The sequence below is a fragment of the Cupressus sempervirens genome, chromosome 11 (assembly GCF_028749045.1).
Source record: "Cupressus sempervirens isolate cs-2001-9-10 chromosome 11, ASM2874904v1, whole genome shotgun sequence".
NCBI lineage: Eukaryota > Viridiplantae > Streptophyta > Pinopsida > Cupressales > Cupressaceae > Cupressus > Cupressus sempervirens.
Window position 1 is genome coordinate 361,696,766 of NC_143128.1, and position 20,895 is coordinate 361,717,660.

At 36.2% G+C, this 20,895-nt stretch overlaps 1 protein-coding gene across 5 annotated transcripts in view; it reads left to right on the forward strand.

Annotated features, from left to right (window-relative positions):
- The window catches only part of LOC149529565 (cyclin-dependent kinase C-1-like), a 71,183-nt gene that overhangs the window by 33,962 nt on the left and 16,326 nt on the right, over nucleotides 1–20,895 (forward strand). For all 5 annotated transcript variants that reach the window (XR_016359258.1, XR_016359259.1, XM_089811844.1 and 2 more), the window contains 7 exons: nucleotides 14,841–14,922; nucleotides 15,153–15,243; nucleotides 15,399–15,428; nucleotides 15,553–15,662; nucleotides 15,777–15,849; nucleotides 15,972–16,092; nucleotides 16,195–16,312. Coding sequence is in view for 3 of the 5 variants with exons in the window: in XM_089811844.1 (XP_089667970.1) it covers nucleotides 14,841–14,922; nucleotides 15,153–15,243; nucleotides 15,399–15,428; nucleotides 15,553–15,662; nucleotides 15,777–15,849; nucleotides 15,972–16,092; nucleotides 16,195–16,312 (625 nt within the window). In the remaining 2 variants the exon portion in view is untranslated. The remainder of the gene's footprint in view (nucleotides 1–14,840; nucleotides 14,923–15,152; nucleotides 15,244–15,398; nucleotides 15,429–15,552; nucleotides 15,663–15,776; nucleotides 15,850–15,971; nucleotides 16,093–16,194; nucleotides 16,313–20,895) is intronic.

Here is a 20,895-nt window from a genome sequence, read left to right on the forward strand (position 1 = left end):
TGTCGATTCTACCTGCCCGTTTGCTCTCGGGTAGTATGGGCTTGATAGGGAATGATAGATTTTGAATTCTGTGGTGAGTACTTAGATGACATGGTTGACAAAACGTCCTCCACAGTCATTTGTTAGTTGTATCTTGGTTCTGTACCTTGTAATGATCTGCTCATAGATAAATTGCGCCTTAGTGCAGAATTGTTTGGTAGGGCCTCTATCCACTTTGTAAGGCACTCAGTTACTACAACAATGTATCTACATCTCCAGACTTTGCTTACCTTTAGTGGCTCGACAAAGTCCAGCCCCCACTGTTTGAATAGTTCTTGTGCATGTGAGGGGTTTAGAGGCATAAAATCCATATTTAGTGGTTTCCCGACTCTTTGGCATGTATTACATGCAACAACCCACTCCCTGGTGTCGTTGTGCACAATCGACCACCACAATCCTTCGAGAAGTACCTTACGCACAGTTGTGTCTGGCCCATATGTCTACCTTCAGGCCTTTCGTGTGCTTCTTTCAATACTTCCAATATTTCTTCCTCCAGAACGCATCATCGTAGAACCTAGTCGGGTCCCATCTTGTATAGCAATCCGTTGATCAATTTGAACATTTGACTCCTCAGCATGAGTTTTCTCCTTTCGTTTGGTGGCATTTCTTTAGGGAATTGCCTTGTTGAAAGGTACTCCCAATACTCGTGTACCAAGATGGTAGTATGATGATTTGAAATAGTTGTGCGTCCGGAAAGTCATTATCAACTCCATCCGGAGGTTCTCTTGATTTGATCTTGGATAGATGATCCCCACTCACATGGCTTTTCCTGGGCAGTACCACAATTTGAAATTTGAATTCCTGCAAGGGAAGTATCCATCTGCTTATCCGTCCTTGAATGATCAGTTTATTGACTAGATATAGCAAGGCCCGATGGTCTACGTAGAACACAAATGGAGTCGCTAGTAAGTAGTGTCTAAACTTTTATACAACGTACACCATTTCGAGAGCCTCCTGCTCCATCATGTTATAATTCTTTTTTGCTTTTGACAATAATCTACTTGCGAAGTACACTAGGTGATCCAATCCGTGATTGCTTGTTTGTGCCTGTTTTGGTGAATTCTTAATAAGCCTCCGATAATACTCAATGTTCTAGGAATGATTTTACTTCGGTCACATCTATCAAAGGTGGCATTTCCAGAATCATTCGGACCTTATTCAGATTTGTCTTCAATCTTGCCTTGCACTTGATGTGTCCCAACAATTTTCCCTGAGGTACCATAAATTTGCACTTCTTAGGGTTTAGTGCTAGTCGTGCTTGTCTGCATCTTTCCATACATTCCTTGAGTGCGGTCAGATGCTTGTCCTCCACACTGAAAATTGACCAGTCGTCCAAGAACGCTTTGAAGTTTCCTACTGACATCTTGTCAAAAATGTGCAGAATAATTCTTTGAAACGTTGCCGGGGCATTGCACAGACCGAAAGCAATCTTGTTGTAAGCGTACACTCCATCGTACACCACAAAAGTTGTTTTGAGGTTATTTTCTTCGGCGATGGATATTTGGTTGTAACCGGAAAATCCATCCATGAATGAGTATATTTCATGTGCCGCAACTTCCTCCAAAATACTGTTAGTAAACGGTGCTGGAAATGGATCCGTAATTGTTACTGCGTTCAGACATCGAAGATCTACGCATATTCTTATTTGAGTGGTGTCCTTTTTCAGTGATATCACAATTGAGGATTCTCACTCAATTCTCTGTACTCGAAAGATAATGCCTACATCAAGCATCCAATTAATCTCATCTGTGACCTGTGCGACATAGTTTTTGTTCATGCAGTATGGTCACTTCCATATGGGAATTGCTTCTTGTATTAGTGGGATGCGATGGACACACAAATTTGGTAGTACCCTCTTCAGCTCTTTCTATGTCCACACGAAAACATCATTATACTCCACGAATATCTTAAATGCTGCTGCTTTCAAAATTGGATTCTAGTCTTCTCCCACAAATATGTTTTTTGGATTGTTTTTTGGATTAGACTTTTCTCCTAAGTTCACCGTCTTCATCGTGGATTCTTTGTATTTAATAGGTTTCTTGTCGCTAAATGTATGTGTAGGTGTTTCATCTATCTGCGCTTCCCCTTCTTTGACTTCTCTGTATTCCGTTGGAAATTCGTTCTTTTCCTCTCCCTTACTTCCTTCTTCAATCCCTAACATGTGATTGCTCAAAAAGAGCTCATAGTCCTCCATTTGCTAATGGAGTAGGCCATTCATCGAGTCCAAGTCGTCATCATTGGATCCCGCTTCTCGTTTCAGGATTCCTTCTTTGTTGGGTTCCATTCTTTTCGTCGTCTCCTTCTTCACCTTTGGAATCTGACGACGCCGCATCTTCTCCCCATTTGGGTGCGTAGGTTGATTACGAATTGACGACCTCCTTTTTCCATGGATAGAGTGTTCTTTTTCCAGTCGTATTTCACCTTTTCCTGAACCAACCAACCCCTTTCGAGGATGGTGTCGTAACCTTTCCTTTTTAACTAGCTGACCACAAAGTCGAGTAAGAAGGGTTGTGTCTCGATCGTTACGGTTTGTGCCATTAGAGTTCTGAGGGGTTTGATTCCGTGTTGATCAGTGGCAAGCACTTGGAATGTGTAACAAACGGTTTTTCATAACAAAATAAGATGATCGGTAAAGAGTTTTCCCCAACAAATTATTGAACAAATAACTGAATTCCTTTCCATGGAACATTAATTGCTTTTAACTACCAACGATTAACTGAAATAATTATAATAATGATTAACTGAAATAACTGTATCTATGATCAACTGTAATAACTATAGTAACGATTAATTGAAATAACTGTAACAATGATCAACTGAAATAACTATAATAATGATTATCTGAAATAACTGTAACAATGATCAACTGAAATAACGATTATCTTTCATACAAGTAAAGTAAATGCTTAACATGAAAAGAAGGAAAACATACAAGTAATATCTGGTGAGTCTTTGGTTGGTTGTGCAAGCCTCGACTTTCGATAAGAGGAGAAGCATTGACTTAGGCTTAACCTCCCAACCTTAGACCATACTTATCCCCATACAATCTATTGAATTAGAAAGACCCTCTTTACTTTGGGATCGAGCTTGGGATGCTTTTAGTCCAGCCACCTAAGCATTTCGGTGTTTAGAATGTTCGTACAGTTATGGACGGACATGTCTAAATAACTGGCACCACTGATATCAAGTGATCATAGATGGAAAACATGCCTTAAAACGACCTTGGCCAAGGTTTTTTGATGGATTCAATGACCTGATCACCACTGCTCAACTTGACAACAAGGGAACAATAAAATGATCGAGCATGAGCTATTAAATGAAATTATTTTAGATTTATTGTATCATATATGACTTTTATTTTTATGTCAATGTAGATTCCATCTCACCTCTTCACCTTTTCCATAGCTATACAGCCGGTGAGTCCTAGGTGCTCGGATCTCAGAGCAATCGGCTCTGTTTGTTGATTCATGAATATTATATATTTCCATCTTATCACAATCCGTGCTTTGAAAATGTGTTCTTCAAGACTTGTAGAAAATATCATTTGATTCTGATTCCAATGGCATAAATATAACATGGTTTCTTGGCTTTTATTTGCCATAAACAAACTAACTTAGAGAAGGTCAATCCTATGATGTTAAGTAAAATGATTTGCATCATCTTGTAAACTGTAGCTTACTGCTGTATAATTAAATGCAGTATCAATTGATAAAGAAAATGTATAGCAATACTTGGGTTTCAGTTTAGCACATAACTTGATATAATATGGAAGGAAAGATGATGTCTTGCTGGATGCTGTGAATCGACTCTTCCTTGAATTGATCTTTAGACGGCAAAAACTAGTACAAAATATGTCACGTTTTCAGCAGGAAGATTTGTACAAGGCAGAAAAGAGATTAGCAATAGACATAGAGATATATCAGATGGTATTGCAGAGATATCGGGTGGTAGATGGAAGTCGGATGCTTGGAAAATATAGAAGTCGGCTGCTTGGAAAATATAGAAGTCGGATGCTTGGTAAATAATGTCTCCTCCGCCTCTCTCTCGACTTCTTAAATAAAAAGGTAATGTGTCTCCTTGGCTTCCAAGAAGTCGTAACATAAAAGGAATGTCTTGGCTCTTGAATGCCAAGTGTTACAATCGGTTTCAAGTAAGAAAATGTAATAAAAAAGATGGAAAAAGATTTGAAGGTTGTAAATCGAAAGTAATTATGGTTTATATCTATCTACATGCATGTAGATATAATTATGGGGTAACATCATACTATTATAAAAGAAATAATAATATTATGGTGTCATTTTATTCTTATATCTATGTGTATGTAATAGGTATTTATTATAATTATGTGATGGAAAGGTCAATCAAAATCCTTTGAGGTACGTATTATATTTTCATTAAATTATTTTATGTTTTAAAATGTTTGCTTAATAACTCATGCGGGTCCTTCAATTGTATCTTGAAGTTCAAGTCGCTAGGTCCTTACCAAAGCAATTTAAGGTCATACCTGTCATCCTGATGATTGGACTAAGCTAGTATCCCATTCTGTTGATCCTGTTTAGCAATGCTTCCCCCTTCATCTTCTCCTGCAATCACCCCTACAACATTTCCACGATAATAACAAGTTCCATAATAATTTTCATATTAACATTTAAAAGAATCTAATTATTAACCATAATTCCAAATTTAAGCAACTGCTAAACATCACATGACAAATAATGGATAACGACCATCTTCATTAAACAGTTAATACGAATATAAATAACTACCTACTTCACATGATTATGAAGGAAAAATTTGTTCAGTCTAACGACTATGAATAGATTAAAATTAGGTCAAAATTTGGGATGTAATAGAATGTAGGTGGCCATAGGGTAGGTTGTCCCAACTTCTTCCACGTTTCCTCATGCAATACATTTATGCCCGACCCTCCATCCACAATGTTGTCCGTGAGGATAGTTCTAAGAATACCCATCTCAACTATTGCGGGGTGTCTTCCTGTGTTCGGTGCGAGTAGCATTGGGTTTGTCGTGGTCATTTCCGCTTCCATTATTGTGTTCTTCCCTAGTTCGTCCATCGCCTTCGGTGATGGTGTCATGGTGAAGATTGTTGTTCGTAACTAAGGCATTGCAAGGTTGTTTAGTTTCATAGGCACCTTAGCTTGCATTACCTGCCGTATGATGTTTTGTTCTGTTTAGTTCCTCCTTGAAGTGTCGACAGTGTCCATTTGCGTTTTTTGGCCTCCATCTCTTTTACTATTTTTGTTTTTCCCTGCTACATCCTTCTCTTTTCCTCTTTCAAATCTGGGTATGTTGCCTTCTTTGCTTGTGCGCGAGTGATTGCTAATGTATCTTCCTCACATCTTTCTATGGTCAACAAGTTCACCCCGAGTTTGGGGCATTTTGAGTCATCGTGGTCTCCAAGACCACACCATCTGCACAACAGTTGCGGTGTTCCCTTTGTAGTATAGTTTCTGGCGAAGTGGCCCCAGAGGTTGCACGCATGACATTGTATCATTGGCCGTCCAATTGGATCGTATTTATCTGGCTACGACTCTCATTATTGTTGTTGTCGCTTATTTTGCATTAGTTTTTGTTTTGATACCCTCCTGAGGTTGTCGCACCATTGTTTGTATTTGTTCTTGCTCCCGAGGTGGACACTTCTTGCGTTAGTAGCACTTGCTGGTGTCCTTTTGTTTTCATATTGAACGGACATTCCTTGGTGGAATGTCTCGTAATCTGACAGATATCACAAAATTGGTTCTTATGCAAGAGCCCTTTGTGTGGTCCTCTTCCTTGCAACCCGTACACCATAATTCCCCTTCCTTGTTTTGGCCAGGGTTCTTTTGCAAGTTTTTAAACTCTTTCATCATAGGTAGCATATATTTTTGTAATGCCCAAACCTTTTTACTCGATTCCTCATCGTTGCTTTCAGAGGATGAGTCTTCGGTATCCGAAGATCTTTCTTCGTTTTGCCGATTTTGTGTTTGCTCTCTAAGTCCATCGCGCAATTATATGCATCAATGTATGATGCTGGAGGTACTATTTTCATCTTTTTTCGTAGTATTGGTCATAGCTCTTCGATAAACCATCTTCTCTTCAAGTCGTCCAGTGGTGGGCTTTCCATCTTTCCTACTAGCTCCTTTAGTCTCCTCATGTATACGCAGATTGTTTCATTCTTCCCCTATTTTGTACTGTAAATTTCTGCTACGATCTCATTGTCATCCCTGAGTAGTCAGAACTCTGCTGTAAATTCTTTCGTGACGTTTGCCCATGTAGTTAGCTTCTTTGGGTCAATGTCTAAAATCCAATCGATTGCTACACCTTGTAGGGTAGCTAGAAATTGTTGGACGAAGTCATCTTAGTTCGTTACGCCATTCAAAGTCCATATCGTTTCGCACGTTTTACAGTGTTGAACAAGATTGACCATCCCATCGCCATTAAACTTTGTAGTTATTCCTTTGGCCCTGCCATTGTTATCTTTTTCCTTAGTTGTATTTGTTGTGTACCCACTCTGTTCTGCACACTTGTGTTGTTTTGAGTACCCACGTTATTCTGCATATTCGTGTTGCTCTGCACAACTGCGCTACTCCAGACAACCGCGTTACTTTGGATAACCACATTACTTTGTGGTGTGAAGAGGTCTTATAGAAGTGAAGTTGTTTGGTTCTCAACTTGTATCCGTTCGTTTGGTGTATCGAGAACGAAGAGTTCACCCCACGCTCATGCTCTTTCTTCACCTCGAGCCATGCAGATTTCCTCTCTTCTGTTCGGATTCTCCACCCTTGGCATATGCAAGTTTAGGAACTCCTCTCTTGTCTTTCCACTAAATTCAATCTTGGCCGCATCTCCTCAAGCAAGTCCTTGACACTCCTCGGTCTGCTAGGTGAATGCACTTTGTCAGTCCATGCTTCTTCACTACTTCGGTGCTCGTCAGCAAGACCTATTGAAATTTCTGCCTTCGTTCTACTTGTGTGAGAATTAATGCTTCCCGTGCTATGTGTAGATCATCCTTTTATTTTATTTTATTTCAATCTTTATTGAGCTTATTCGACATTAATCTTTAGAACTCATCTTTTGTACCCGTTTCAACAGGCAATAGTGCCAAATGTTTATCGTATAGGGTAAACGGATAGTTATTGCATTCATATACTAGAATGTAACATAGAACAAGATAGTACTTTATTCATAAAAGCAGAGTGTACAATCACGAGTACAATGACGCTTCATAATTCCATTCAGATGATGTACATATATCTCCGAAACGGGTGAGTCAACCATCACGCAACCTTTCAGACACTAACTAATCCCGTCGGTTGTAGTATAGTTTTACTGACAACATGCTTCAAACTTGCCTCAAGTCCACTTCATATTGATCAAAATCAGTTTGCAAGTGTTTGGAAGACTTTTCCCCTCTCAACAAAATACAAGTGAATAAATGAGAAATGAAACTGATTTGGGCTGTTTTTTGCCTTAAATACTGTTATAAAACTACAACCGAGAGTACTCAACAAGTTCTTACCAAAAATTCTGCAAGTTTTTGGCGCCAGCAAAAGTCATAAAAACTCGCCAAGCTAGGAAAACTCGAGTTTTTTTGTAACTCGGAGAGTACTCTGCTAGTAGTCCATGTATGCATGTACCAACTTCATTGTTGTTCATCTTATTCATATATATTGGTATACAAAGTATTTTGTTTACGAACATATTTAAAATCTCACTTTTTTGTGTTGATTTGAATCTTGCATCTGTGTAGTTTAAGGATCTTAAATAATTATATAGAGGAAGGCTTGAGAGATATCACTCAAAATGACTTTACAACAGCTTTGCAAATGAAGATAACAGCTGAATTGGTGCTATTGTGTCAATTGAAAAATTAAGGTGGTGCATTGTTTAACCCAAGACCACTATATTTTGGGAGCAGGTTTTGGATAGACAAGGTGGTTCTTCTTTGTTGTTATGCAACTTACTTTGAAGTAATATAATGTCCCATGCTTGGAGGTTGTCAGTTTTCATGTTTAACAAACATTATTATGCATCCAAATCTATTTAATTCAAGGCAATTATAAATATTTCATATTACAGTTGATAATTAACTTATTCAAGCCCGCTTCCTTACTTCTCTCCTAAACTCAACCCTAAAGAGAGCATGGATTTACTTGTCATAGGGCCCTTGGCACCAATATATATTAGGTTCCCTCAAAGCTTTGGGTCCCCTCCCTATCTTGTCTTGGGATTCGCCTACCTTCCCGTGGATTTACTTTGCCTTTCCCTACACAACATCAACTAACACCTCCTTGGGCTATAGCAAGAGATCAAGGAGTAGGCTACAAATATATTAATATCTCTTTAATTGTAAATATAAATATATTTGTACATCTATATTTTTATATATTTATATATATAAATATATATAATTATATCGTTCACATATATTCTCCATATATATATATAGATATATAATTTCAGATATATTTGATATCTATATAATTCTTATATAATTCAAAATTATCTTTTGTACTTGAGATATCCATTAACCTATATAGTTCATATATATATATGTTATTCAATGTTATTAATCTAAGTTATACCATGGTACCTCTCCCTGCCCCTCGGACCAGGAAAAGTTTGAACCTGTCTGCGGTTTTGGTCCAGTTTGGGCAGGGTTTATTTTTTGCCCTGCTGGTACGATCGGGTTCGAACTAGGTTTGAACTTGGGTGAACCAACACCAAAAAGTTCGAACCCAGTTCAAACCCGTAGTGAATTGGGCCCCACATATGGCTGGAAAGTGTTTTTTGGGGCAAAAATGAAATGTTTTTTGGCACAAGAGTAAAGAATACAATGAAGGGGAGACAAAGAAGTCTTATATAGGTGCAAAGATTGCAAACTTGGATGCTTCCACTGATCGGCTTACAGTGGATGATTTTGACGACTTTGATATCAATACCATTGTTGCTTTTGTTGCTGATCCTGTTGGCCTTAGCTCAAGTAATACCGGACAAGAAGAAGAAGAAGAAGAAGAAGAAGATTGAAGAACTTAGAATATTAATAGTTTTTCAGATTTTCATTCCATTAGTTGAACAATGAATGTGAAACAATGATACTTGAACTTGATATTTATAATGTTTTGAATATTTGATGTTGAAGTTGATTGAACTATAAGATGGTATGATTACTATGATTACAAGTTTAACTGTTTATGGTGTTTTTATTGTTTAAATGTGTTTATGCTACTATGCTACATTCTAATTTTAACTCATGCTTCATAAATATGTATATATACATATTTTTTATAATTTTAACATGTTTTTGTATTAACGAACCCAAATGAACCCAAACCCCTTTCCAAAATTTTGACGAACTTGCAAATTGGTTCTCGAACTTCAAACTTGGATCCGAACCCGAACTGACAACTTAGTTATTAATATATGTTTAAATATAATATATATAATAATCTTAATAAATATTCCCGATCCATTATTACTTATAAATACTCTATATATGCACTTTCTTATTCTCTGGTCTATATCCATTAATCAATATTCAATATATTTCTGAGCTATATTCCATTGATGTGTTTCCTATCAATAGAGTATTTTCTTCCCTCGTATCTGTCTATCTATCTATCTTCTATATATTGGGTGTAGTGACTGTCTGCATTTTAATAAGACTGAATGCACATACCGTGTTGGTCACTGTTTTCTGTAACTCTTCTTTAGTACTGACTGTATTCTTTTTACTTCCTCCCTTGATCAGCATAATAAATTTTATATTTATACTCCAGTTTTGTTAGTCATGTACTGTGCTGATCCCATCTTTCTCTCCACTGCCTTTCCATTTTATGCTTTTGTATTTGATGGGCCGCGACCCCTTCCAAGTGCGGGTTGCCCTAAATACTTATCTGACATTTTGACTACTTTTGTTGATAATATAGTTAGTGGGTATTTTGTTTTATTTATATTTTGTTAATTATGCTATTTAATGAATGTATATATTATTTGTCTTTATATATATATGTTAATACCAGTAATAATCAATATATTATTTGATTTTAATTTATAATATTGTTAATATGATCAACAATAATTATATATTTTTCTTGCTAACTTGGGGGTCAATTTAAACTAAAAAGAATTTGGTATGGGAGGACATTTTGGTTGATGATGTTAAGGCCCTTCTCTTGTTTGATCAAACACATGGTAAAATTGGCAAGTTGCATTCTATTTCAAAGAAGACACCTATTAATAATGTGATAAGAGCTATGCATGGCAATTGTCTGAATGACCTTGAAGTCATTAGTATCATTGATTATATGCACGCTTTCTGGGTTGTTCTTGGTGATATTGGGGTTGTTGGCTTGATTGTCCATTGTTTGAGTATCTTCCATCTCTGTGTTTTTCCCTGAGATTGGTGAGATGGGTGGGGAAAGAAGGGTTGAGCCTGTTAACTGTCAGCTTTGGAGGAGTAATGCCACCATTTGGTATTGCTTCGAGAAAGGTGGGGTGATATCTTACTTGAGGAGGCTACACGAGTATGACCAAAGAGTGATGAAGATTGTGGTGCATGAATGGAGGAGTGACAAGCTTAATCTGTTTGGCAAGTCAGTTGTGGTAGATGAGGCGAAGGTAACTGAACTTTCCTGAGGGTATTAAATTTTACACTGACAAGAAGCTTCCAAAGGGAGATGTTAAGAAATTTCCTAAGTTGGCACTGAAGAAAGAAAAATTGGCGAAGGCAAACAAGTCCAATTTTGTGCTGAAACAGGTCAAACCCATCTGGAGGGAACTCCTTAAGCCAATAATGGAGTACTCCACTTTAGATGGCAGATTCTTGAGGGTTTATGGGTACCACTTGGTTATGCCGAGCCACTTTAGACATAAGATTACTATCTCTTTTCCCTTTTACTTGCTCTTTTTTTTGAGAGCCAACATTATAGAACATATAGAGAGAGCCCTCATAGTAACCCTATTCTGCATCAAGGATCGATTTTGCTCTTATATTAACATTTCAAAACTAGGGTCTTTGAGAACTCTTCTAGGACTCTGTCTGCCTTTGAGGAAGATAGGGAAGAGAGTGGAAGCTTTGAGGGTGAGGGTTGGGACATGGCGGATGGGGAGGAAGAGGCCTGTCCCCCGCCTCCTTAAAAGCCTAAAATTGTCCCAAACAAATTGTCTGCCGGGCCAGTAAGGAAAAGGATTCTCCTTTAGGTGGTGGTAATAAATCAGTGAAGAAGGATAAGGGGAAGGGAAAGTTCTTGTTCATGAGGAGTTTGATAGTTCCCAAGACCTTGATGTCCTCATTCCTTCCTCTGGCTCTAACGATTATAGGTACCCTTAGTATAAGGAGGAAAATTCTCTAAGTTGCTGGTTTGGGTTTGGTTCCAAGTTCGAGAACCGGTTTGCAAGTTCGACAAAATTTTGGAAAGGGGTTTGGGTTCGTTAGTACAAAAGCATATATATATATATATATATATACATACATATATATACATACATATATATATATATATACATACATATATATACATACATACATATATATATATATATATATATATACATACATATATATATACACACATTTTTATGAAGCATGATTTAAAATTAGAATGTAGCTTTATTTTGCCATCCAGTTCCCTTTGCCTCTCCTTCTTCTTCTTCATTGATCCCTATCCTGCTGCATCCAGTACCATATATCATACAGTTATTGGAAACAATATATGTAAAATTATACCTTTACAGCAATAGCATTTACACAACTGAGTGACAAGAAAATCCAAACAGTCCTGTGAATCAGAATCATAGCATCATCAAAAGAATGATATATCATGCAACTTAAAAACAAAAACAGAAAAAACAATTCTTAAGATTCAAAGCAGCATTAGTTAAGTATAAAATTTTCTACCAGTGATCCTTGTTCCATAAGCTATTATAAAAATCAAATCTACACTTGCTGCTTTACATATAATATTGAAGCAAGCTGTGTACTATGAAATATAAAACAGATAGCAGAATGTGAAGAAACCTAAGGGTGTATAGCAATAACTGAGAGTCTTGATATACAAACCTCATAAGTAAACCTTCATCACAATAATAATAGAATCTCTTAAAAATGATTTAAAATATCTGTTAATATGTATACTGTGCACAGTTGAGAACAGGGTGAAACCTGAGAAAATTTGTTTGAAGCATCCAGATTTTAAAAGCCATTTAAGCTTTGTCAACATCGCTGTTTGACTGGATTTTAGGCAAGTTATCTTACCTTCAATTATGTAATATACCTTCCAATTCAAGCTGACCTTATTGGCCAAGGACTTGATATAGCTTATAAAGATAGAGCCTCCAATTTCTTGATGGATTCATTACATAATTCCACAAGGCCCATGCAACATATCTCTTGAACTACTAAACCATTGTGCTTGCAAAAAAAAGAAGCCATGTGTCACACGGGAACGCAAGCTTATATTTTGTGGGTTGACTTTGCTTATATGTCAGTTGACGGTCCTGTTTATAACTAGAAGAGATAGCAAATTCAGAGGACAAGATCAGTTTCTGGGAATGCTATAGAATGAAACTTCAAACCTTGGAGTGTCCTTGGATATGGATTACCATGAAATGTGTTTATAATGTAGTATTTAATATTGAAAAAAATGATAAATAGTTCATTATGACTGAGAAGCTTAGCTGCAGGTTCGAACTGGGTTCGAAAATTTCAAGGTGGTTCGCTCGGGTTTGAACTAGATCGAACCAAGAGTGCAAAAATCGCACCCTAGTGAACCAAGTTTGAACCAGACCCGAACTTCGAACCGGTTCAAACTTTCTTGGGTCCGGAGGGGGGGGGGAGGTACCCGTGCAACTTAGTAAATCAAATTCTCAGCCGTTTGAACCAGATCGAACTAGGAGCGCAAAAATCGTACCCTGGTGGAACCAAGTTCGAACCAGATGCGAACTTCAAACCGGTTCAAACTCTCTTCAGTCCGGAGGGTGGGGGAGGTACCCATTCAACTTAGTAAATCAAACTCAGCCGTTTATGTATTTAAGCCTTCAGGATTTTCAGCTCAAAGAAGAGATTGCATTTGGGGTCTTGCAGACTGCCAAGTATAGTTCTGTTTATTTTTTTAGAGTTATCAGGTGGGCCTTTCATGCGATCATAAACCTTAACCTCAAACAGCATGCCCTCTCCTCTAGATTTTAGGAATTGTAATGCAAGGAGGGAATGAAGGATCAAGTGCAGAATGCTATGGAGTCACTCCTACTGCTGTTGATTAGGAGAATCCACAAGGGTCCTCTGTTTGTGCCCTTTGGATGGATAGTGAGAAGGAAGTTATGGCTGACTGCCTGACTAAGAATGTTGAACCGTTGAAACGATGAGGGAGATTTACGACGACAAGAAGCTTGGGGATATGGATTAGAAGATAAATAAGTGTGACTCCATCCTGTGTGAGATTATGGAACATAGCCATAGGGTGGTTAAGTCCTTTGCTGAAAACTTGAAGACTCTGGTTGCTAAAGTGGAGAAAATCCACCATGATAGGACTTTGTGGACTTGAATAAAGAAGCTGGTACTGAGGATATGACAGGTCAGAATAAGAGAGCAAGAGCAAGCACGACGAAGAAGACTTCCACTCTGCCTTAGTTAATCCTGGAACTGAAGAATGCGGCCCAGAAGATGAATCAACTGAAAGGTTTCCCTTGCTGGTGTTTTGCTGGGTTTGGGGTGGGCTTTTCCTTGTTTGTTTGATTCTCTGTCTGGTTGGTTTTTGGTATTGGTGTTGTTAGACCTTAATAACCTGTTTTTGCCATAATCAAAAGCAATAATTATATATTTGTAAATGAATATTTATTATGTATATATTAATATAATCCATGCAAAAGAACATTTATTAATGACCTTATTTATTATTTATATAATCTTTTACTATTTATATGGTTATGACATACAGTTCTATATTATTATTTATTATTAAAATTTATTTCAAAAGCAGGATATTACAAGTAATATGCAAGGAGATTAAGTACGAATATTTGGGGCTCAGATGCATATTCTTATTTGGAATGGAGAAATTCTCGTCAAAGCACACTTAAAGCTCATAAGAAAACATTTTCTGCAGCCTGTGTTTATTGCTGAAATTAAATATGAAATGATCCTCACTGTATGCAAGAAATACATATTTACATAAGTTTGATACAAGTCCAGGAGTATAATATTTTTTTCTGTTTTTATTACATAAGTTTGATACAAGTCCAGGAGTATAATAGTTTTTTCTGTTTTTAGCTGAAATATTAAGATCATTCATTGGTTGGTGGATATTGACATCGTTTGAAATTTTAAATTAACTGATACAACAATGGATACAGTGCAGATAAATATGCGCATCTTGGGTTTGGCTTCATAACACTCTTTGAGTTTGGACTAATTTCTGTTTTGTTTGCATCTGAAACAAATTTGGCATCTGTCTTTCTTGGATAGTTTAATCAGTATTCAATGTTTGGTTTTGTCCCCAACTCACATCATTTGCTCTACTATTACAAGCAGACTACATCTGATGGCAATGGAGATATATCTAATAAACTTGCACTTCCAAGTTGAAAATATGTAGTTTAAGTGTACAATCCACATCATTCATTTGGATCTATGCTTAGCTTATATAAAATCTTCTAACATCCTTTGCTTGAATGTGTCATTTTTAATTGCCATGAATAACAAAGACTTATTGCAGATACATTTTGTTGTTGATCTACACTCAAAATTGTTTTTAGTCTTGTGGTAATGTTCCAGTTCCTGATTGTTGCTAGTATGCATTGCAGGCAGGTATATATGGCTAGGGAAATTCAAACAGGTGAAGTTGTAGCTTTGAAAAAAATTCGAATGGACAATGAAAGAGAAGGGGTATGTTTATGTGATTCAATGAGTGCCCTAGAATGATAAAGTTCCAATTCGACTAGCAAATAACTTCTACATAATGTTAGAATTTGTGAATTATATTTATTTCTTGTGATTTCCTATTGACAGTTTTTGGCATTTTCTATGTAGTTTTGATATGTTGCAGTATTACTGAAATTGCTTAAGTATAATGTTTGTGTTAAAGTTCTTGTGTCTGACGAGTGTACATTTTTCAGTTCCCAATAACTGCTATTCGTGAAATCAAAATTTTGAAAAAGCTGCAGCATGATAATGTTATTAGGTTGAAGGAGATTGTAACTTCTCCTGGTAATTTCTGAACTTGGATACACATGTAAGCATATAAAATGGCAGTTTAAGTAACTCACATTAACATTTTTTAAGTTGATGCAGTTCATTTTGTAAGTAGAGTGATCTCAATTTAAAAACAACTAAACTGACAGTGACATCTTGATTAATTGTAGGTCGAGATAAAGATGACCAAGGAAAACCAGGTCAGAATCCAGTTTATATAGTATGCTAGTTTTCCAAGCTTTCCTTCATAGAAATTAACCAAAGTTCAGGCATTCCTTTATTTTATCTATCGGTTCTCAAAATATCTTCTTGTGTATAATGCAGATAGTAATAAATACAATGGGAGCATTTACATGGTCTTTGAGTATATGGACCATGATCTTACTGGTCTATCTGATCGGCCAGGAATGCACTTTACTGTTCCTCAAATAAAGGTATAAGAATCATTTATGATCAACCGTTATAGATAGCTTTGATCAACGATGTCTGATTTGCAATGCTATCAGTGAAAACCCTGCTGCAAATTTGTTGACATCTATGCTTCTCAGTGTTATATGAGGCAACTTTTAACAGGGCTGCATTACTGCCATGTCAATCAAGTACTGCATCGTGATATTAAAGGTTTGTTCATATGTTGTACTATAGTCTATTGTCTCTGTCTTTGGTCTTTTGCGAAGATAGTGTTGTTCCTTGTTATTGTTGACTTATTAAACCCGCTTCTGAAACTATAGCTTTTTATGCAGGATCGAATCTGCTTATTGATAATGAAGGAAACTTGAAGCTTGCAGATTTTGGCCTTGCAAGGTCATTCTCTAGTGACCATAATGGAAACTTGACAAACCGTGTTATTACATTGTGGTACAGGTAGGATATTTTATATGCTTCAGGTGGTTGAACTTAATACAATTTCACATTAGAAATGTTTCCAATTTTTAATGTTGGCTTTTGTTGTTACATGGCAAACAGGCCTCCAGAGTTACTGCTGGGCTCAACAAAATATGGACCAGCAGTTGATATGTGGTCTGTGGGTTGCATATTTGCAGAGCTTCTCTATGGAAAACCTATCTTGCCAGGGAAGAATGAGGTAATGTACAATAGCTATTATTTTCTGATGGGTAAATGTGAAGCTTCTATGAGGTTTTCTGCTAAAATCTAGCATAGTTCAAACTCAGTTATATGGACCTAGGAACATTCATTCATAGTTTTGAATGTGAGATTGTATAGGATGGCCCAAAGGTATTGGTTCATTGCAACTACAGTGATATTTATAGGTAACAGGGAGATCTAGGACTTCATAGGTGGGTGTCTTGTCTTTCACGCTTTTTGCTGTGCGAGGTCTTTGGATATGTCACCAAGGTTCAATAAAGTATGAATTGACGCAAGCCTATGAAGGATCTGCAGGCAAACTGAACCCTCTTAGTGCAAGGATACCCAATTTTAGTTGTCATTGACTGTCATATCCCCAAATTTAAAATATTAAAAGAAATCCAATTAAAATAAGTTTTAGGTAAAGATTGAAATTTATTTATATCATGCACATAGTAATCTCCCTGAATGACTACTATCATTAATCAAATGAAGTGAAAGACAGAGATTAACCATACCAATAATTATAAAAAATGCTGTAGAAATATTGTTTAATGGTGGAAGCAGCTAATGTTATCAATTGATTGCAAGAGACAACGATGATAATTTTGGAAGATCCAAGCATCATCAAAGAGGTATACTAATGTCGTCCGGGAAGGTGCCGATAAGTATGGCCAGCGATGAGCATTCACATAGTGAACAGGTATCAAAACTTTACAGGCTATCACTATTGTATCAACGATAGAAGAAACAATGTAGAGAACCGAACCATCAATACAAATAGGAGGATAACTATTGTCGCAATGATGATTCAATATTAGGTAGATTCAACAATGATGAAAGAGGATAGCAGAAACCAAAGCTAATGAAGGTACAAGTCAGCCTACTGATAATACAAATTGCTAGATAACAAAATTGTTGCAAACTGAGGACCGACATTAATCTACTATTATGGATGGTGGCCACAAATGACGACTTGAACATATATATACTTGGAATAAAGGAAACTAGACATATACATGAGAGCTATTAGTATCAGCAATCAGTTAATGACAGCTATTGATAATAAAGATAATTATGATTAATATGAATATCTAACTATGGTTACTATGCTTCATCCGCACTTGGCTATTCTATTCATTACATATGATTAATCCTTAATCGTATTGTTATTGCATAACAAGTTGTTCACAACAGACAATCTAATCACCATATTTATCATTAATCATGATGGTAAAGATGGACTAAGGTGGCAGCAGTTCATCATGCCTTTTCAAATATTATAAATAACCAAATCTGATTGGCTATGAGAGGTGATTGAGATTATATTTTATAAATTGTTCCCTTGTGGACTTCGCTTTCTGAGCATACAGTTTCTATCACAACCTTTAAATACACTCAAGTGCAAGTATTTATATAGCAGATCAGAGACGGCACATTTGCAGAGCATAATTTACATCAGCATATCAGAGATGGCTCAGTATAAGCAGATTGCATTGTCATATAAAGAATATCAGAGATGGCATCGTGCTCATAGATATCCCTGTGATAACAACATATAATTCATTGCCAATCAGAGATGGCTTGCAGGGTTTGTGTGTATTCTACATTGTTATACCAGAGACAGCCTATATTCAGATTCAAACTACTATTGCAGTCTTAGCCTTGTAAGATTCTTGCATTTAATTGTGGCATTGGAATTATATATATATATATATATATATATCCCTTCATTGTCATTGCATTACTCATTCTATGCTACTACACATAATACAATAATTGCATTTCACACCACATTTGCATACAAATTCATTAGTTCATATTATTCATTTTAGCATTTGGAATTACCAGTCACATATAATTACTTTATCGCAGCATTTGGAACTGCCAGTCATACATACTTTTCATTGTCATGGCATTCATATCACATTGCATTAGTACACATTTGTAGACGGAATTTGATAATTCCCATAGTGTCCTAAATAATCTAAAAAGGGGACATTACACTGACTTACTAATACCGTTTGACACCAATATACCTGAGAAATGTAGACTAGAACCTTAATTCAACAGGCGAGGAGAAACTTGATATCGATCTATTCATAATGGAAAGCTTTTAAGTTTACAATTGCAAATTACTAAATATGATATATCATATCCTAGAGATTGTTAATGTTTTGCCCAGAAAAAAATGAAAACAGCAATAAGAAAAGTAGAATAAAAATGCACAAAAGATACAAGAGGTTAACTTAGGAAAACCCTTCCAGTTGAAGGGAAAAACCCAGCCACGGCAGAAAAATATCTCTTTTTTGGATAATAGAGGTTCAAGTACAATGCTTTCCACTGAATACAAAATTGTTTCTTCACATAAGGTAGTTACACATATATAGAATTGAGAGACTCTTCTTATCACAACCGAAGGTCTCTTAAATTTCCAAAAACTAGTCTTTTCATATCTCCAAATGCATGACTCTTTGCATGACACGTCTCTCAATATAATAATATCTCAAATATTATCAGAGGTATCTTCTCCAGCTGTAAACACATACCTAGGTATTATCTCAATTTCAATATATAGCAAAATCAGAGATAAAGATCTCTATTGCAGCTACAATCTTCAACACTCTCTCTTAGCAAGAGATCTTTAGCATGGTAGACACACATAGCTGCAACCAAAGATGTCAATGATAAATTCTCGACACATAGATTCTCATTAAATCATGTTGTCTCAACATAACACAATCCATCATAGAGCTAAAATTAAAGTCATGGAGTCACACACATGACTTCCACCATGCCTCATCGCAGAGGGTGGAACAAGGGCTTTCACCTCACACTTTTCCCTAAGAAGAATGCATTTCCATCATGCCTCAATGCCTCATCGCAGAGAGTGGAACAAGAGATTTAACCTCGAACTTCTCTTCACAGAGAAGAATTCATTAACAAGGGATTTTACCTCGAATTTCTCACAGAGAAGAACTCATTAACAAGGGATTTTAGCTCGAATTTCTCTCATAGAGAAGAACTCATTAACATAATGTATAAGAATGGATGAGATTCCACAGGCACTCCATCTCAATAGGGACAACTTTGATCACCACAATAGGATAGTTGACATAATCTCCCTTTGAAGCTGAAACATCTTCCATTGAATATTATTTCTTGTAAATGGTATCATCAAAGCAACATCCTCATGCTCACAATCTTACCTCATCTCATTGCTTCTTGTTGCACCCTGCAACCAATAGACATTAATGAAATCAACCTATCATAAAGAGATATATAGAGATTAATGCCAAAAAAGAAAAACCACTCTTTCCAGTTATAGAATACGTATCTCTTTGTAGTCTAATCTCCAACACACATATACCCCTGAACAATAACATATGCCTTTATCTCCATATACAAAACATTTGGCTAACTTCAAAATATAGAATTACCAATATTAAACTCAGAGTTTTGTGACTTTATCGGAAATATAATGAAGATGTATAGAACATCAAAACAGTATAGTAAATTGCTCTTTATACAACACACACAATCAATGGACCATGCACGATATAAAGCAATTAAAACAATGCTGAGAAAAAAAATCTCCAAAGGCTGAAGTATCAAACACATCTAATGAGATTCCACAGACATAATCTCCCTCAATGGATGAGATTCCATAGACACTCCGTCTCAACAGGGACAACTTTGATCACCACAATAGGATAGTTGACATAATCTCCCTTTGAAGCTGAAACATCTCCCATTGAATATTATTTCTTGTAAATGCTATCATCAAAGCAACATCCTCATGCTCATATTCTTACCTCATCTCATTACCTCTTGTTGCACCCTGCAACCAAGAGACATCAATAAAATCAACCTATCATAAAGAGATATATAGAGATTAATGCCCCCAAAAAAAACCACTATTTCCAGTTATAGAATACATATCTTTTTGTAGTCTAATCTCCAACGTGCACATACCCTTGAACAATAACATATGCTTTTATCTCCATATACAGAACATTTGACTAACTTCAAAATATAGAATTACCAATATTCAACTCAGAGTTTTTGTGACTTTGTCAGAAATATAATGAAGATGTATAGAACATCAAAACAGTATTGTAAATTGCTCTTCATACAACACAAACACAATTAATGGACCATGCACGATATTAAGCAATTAAAACATCTCTCAGAAAAAAAAATCTCCATAGGCTGACGTATCGAACACATCTAATACGACTAGATGAGAATATCTTGTCAAGATGAATTAACACCTGTCAAGATTGTCTATTAATAAGAATATGGTTAAGCTTGAATGAAAATGGCACACAGGAAATAAATGAGCATTGATGAACCATAAGGAAGATTGATGAACTGCCAAAAAAGATGAGATAGGCCACACAATTGCCAAGTCGTCAATAAGACAAAAATTCTCCACATAGATCTGCCTGAAACATGATACCACAAGTGAGCCACGAAGAAGACAAAAAGATAAAAAATTAGCAGATGATAAACACCATATATGAATGTGAAATCATAAGGTATAGATACATGATAACTTAAGGCACAAACAAATATAAT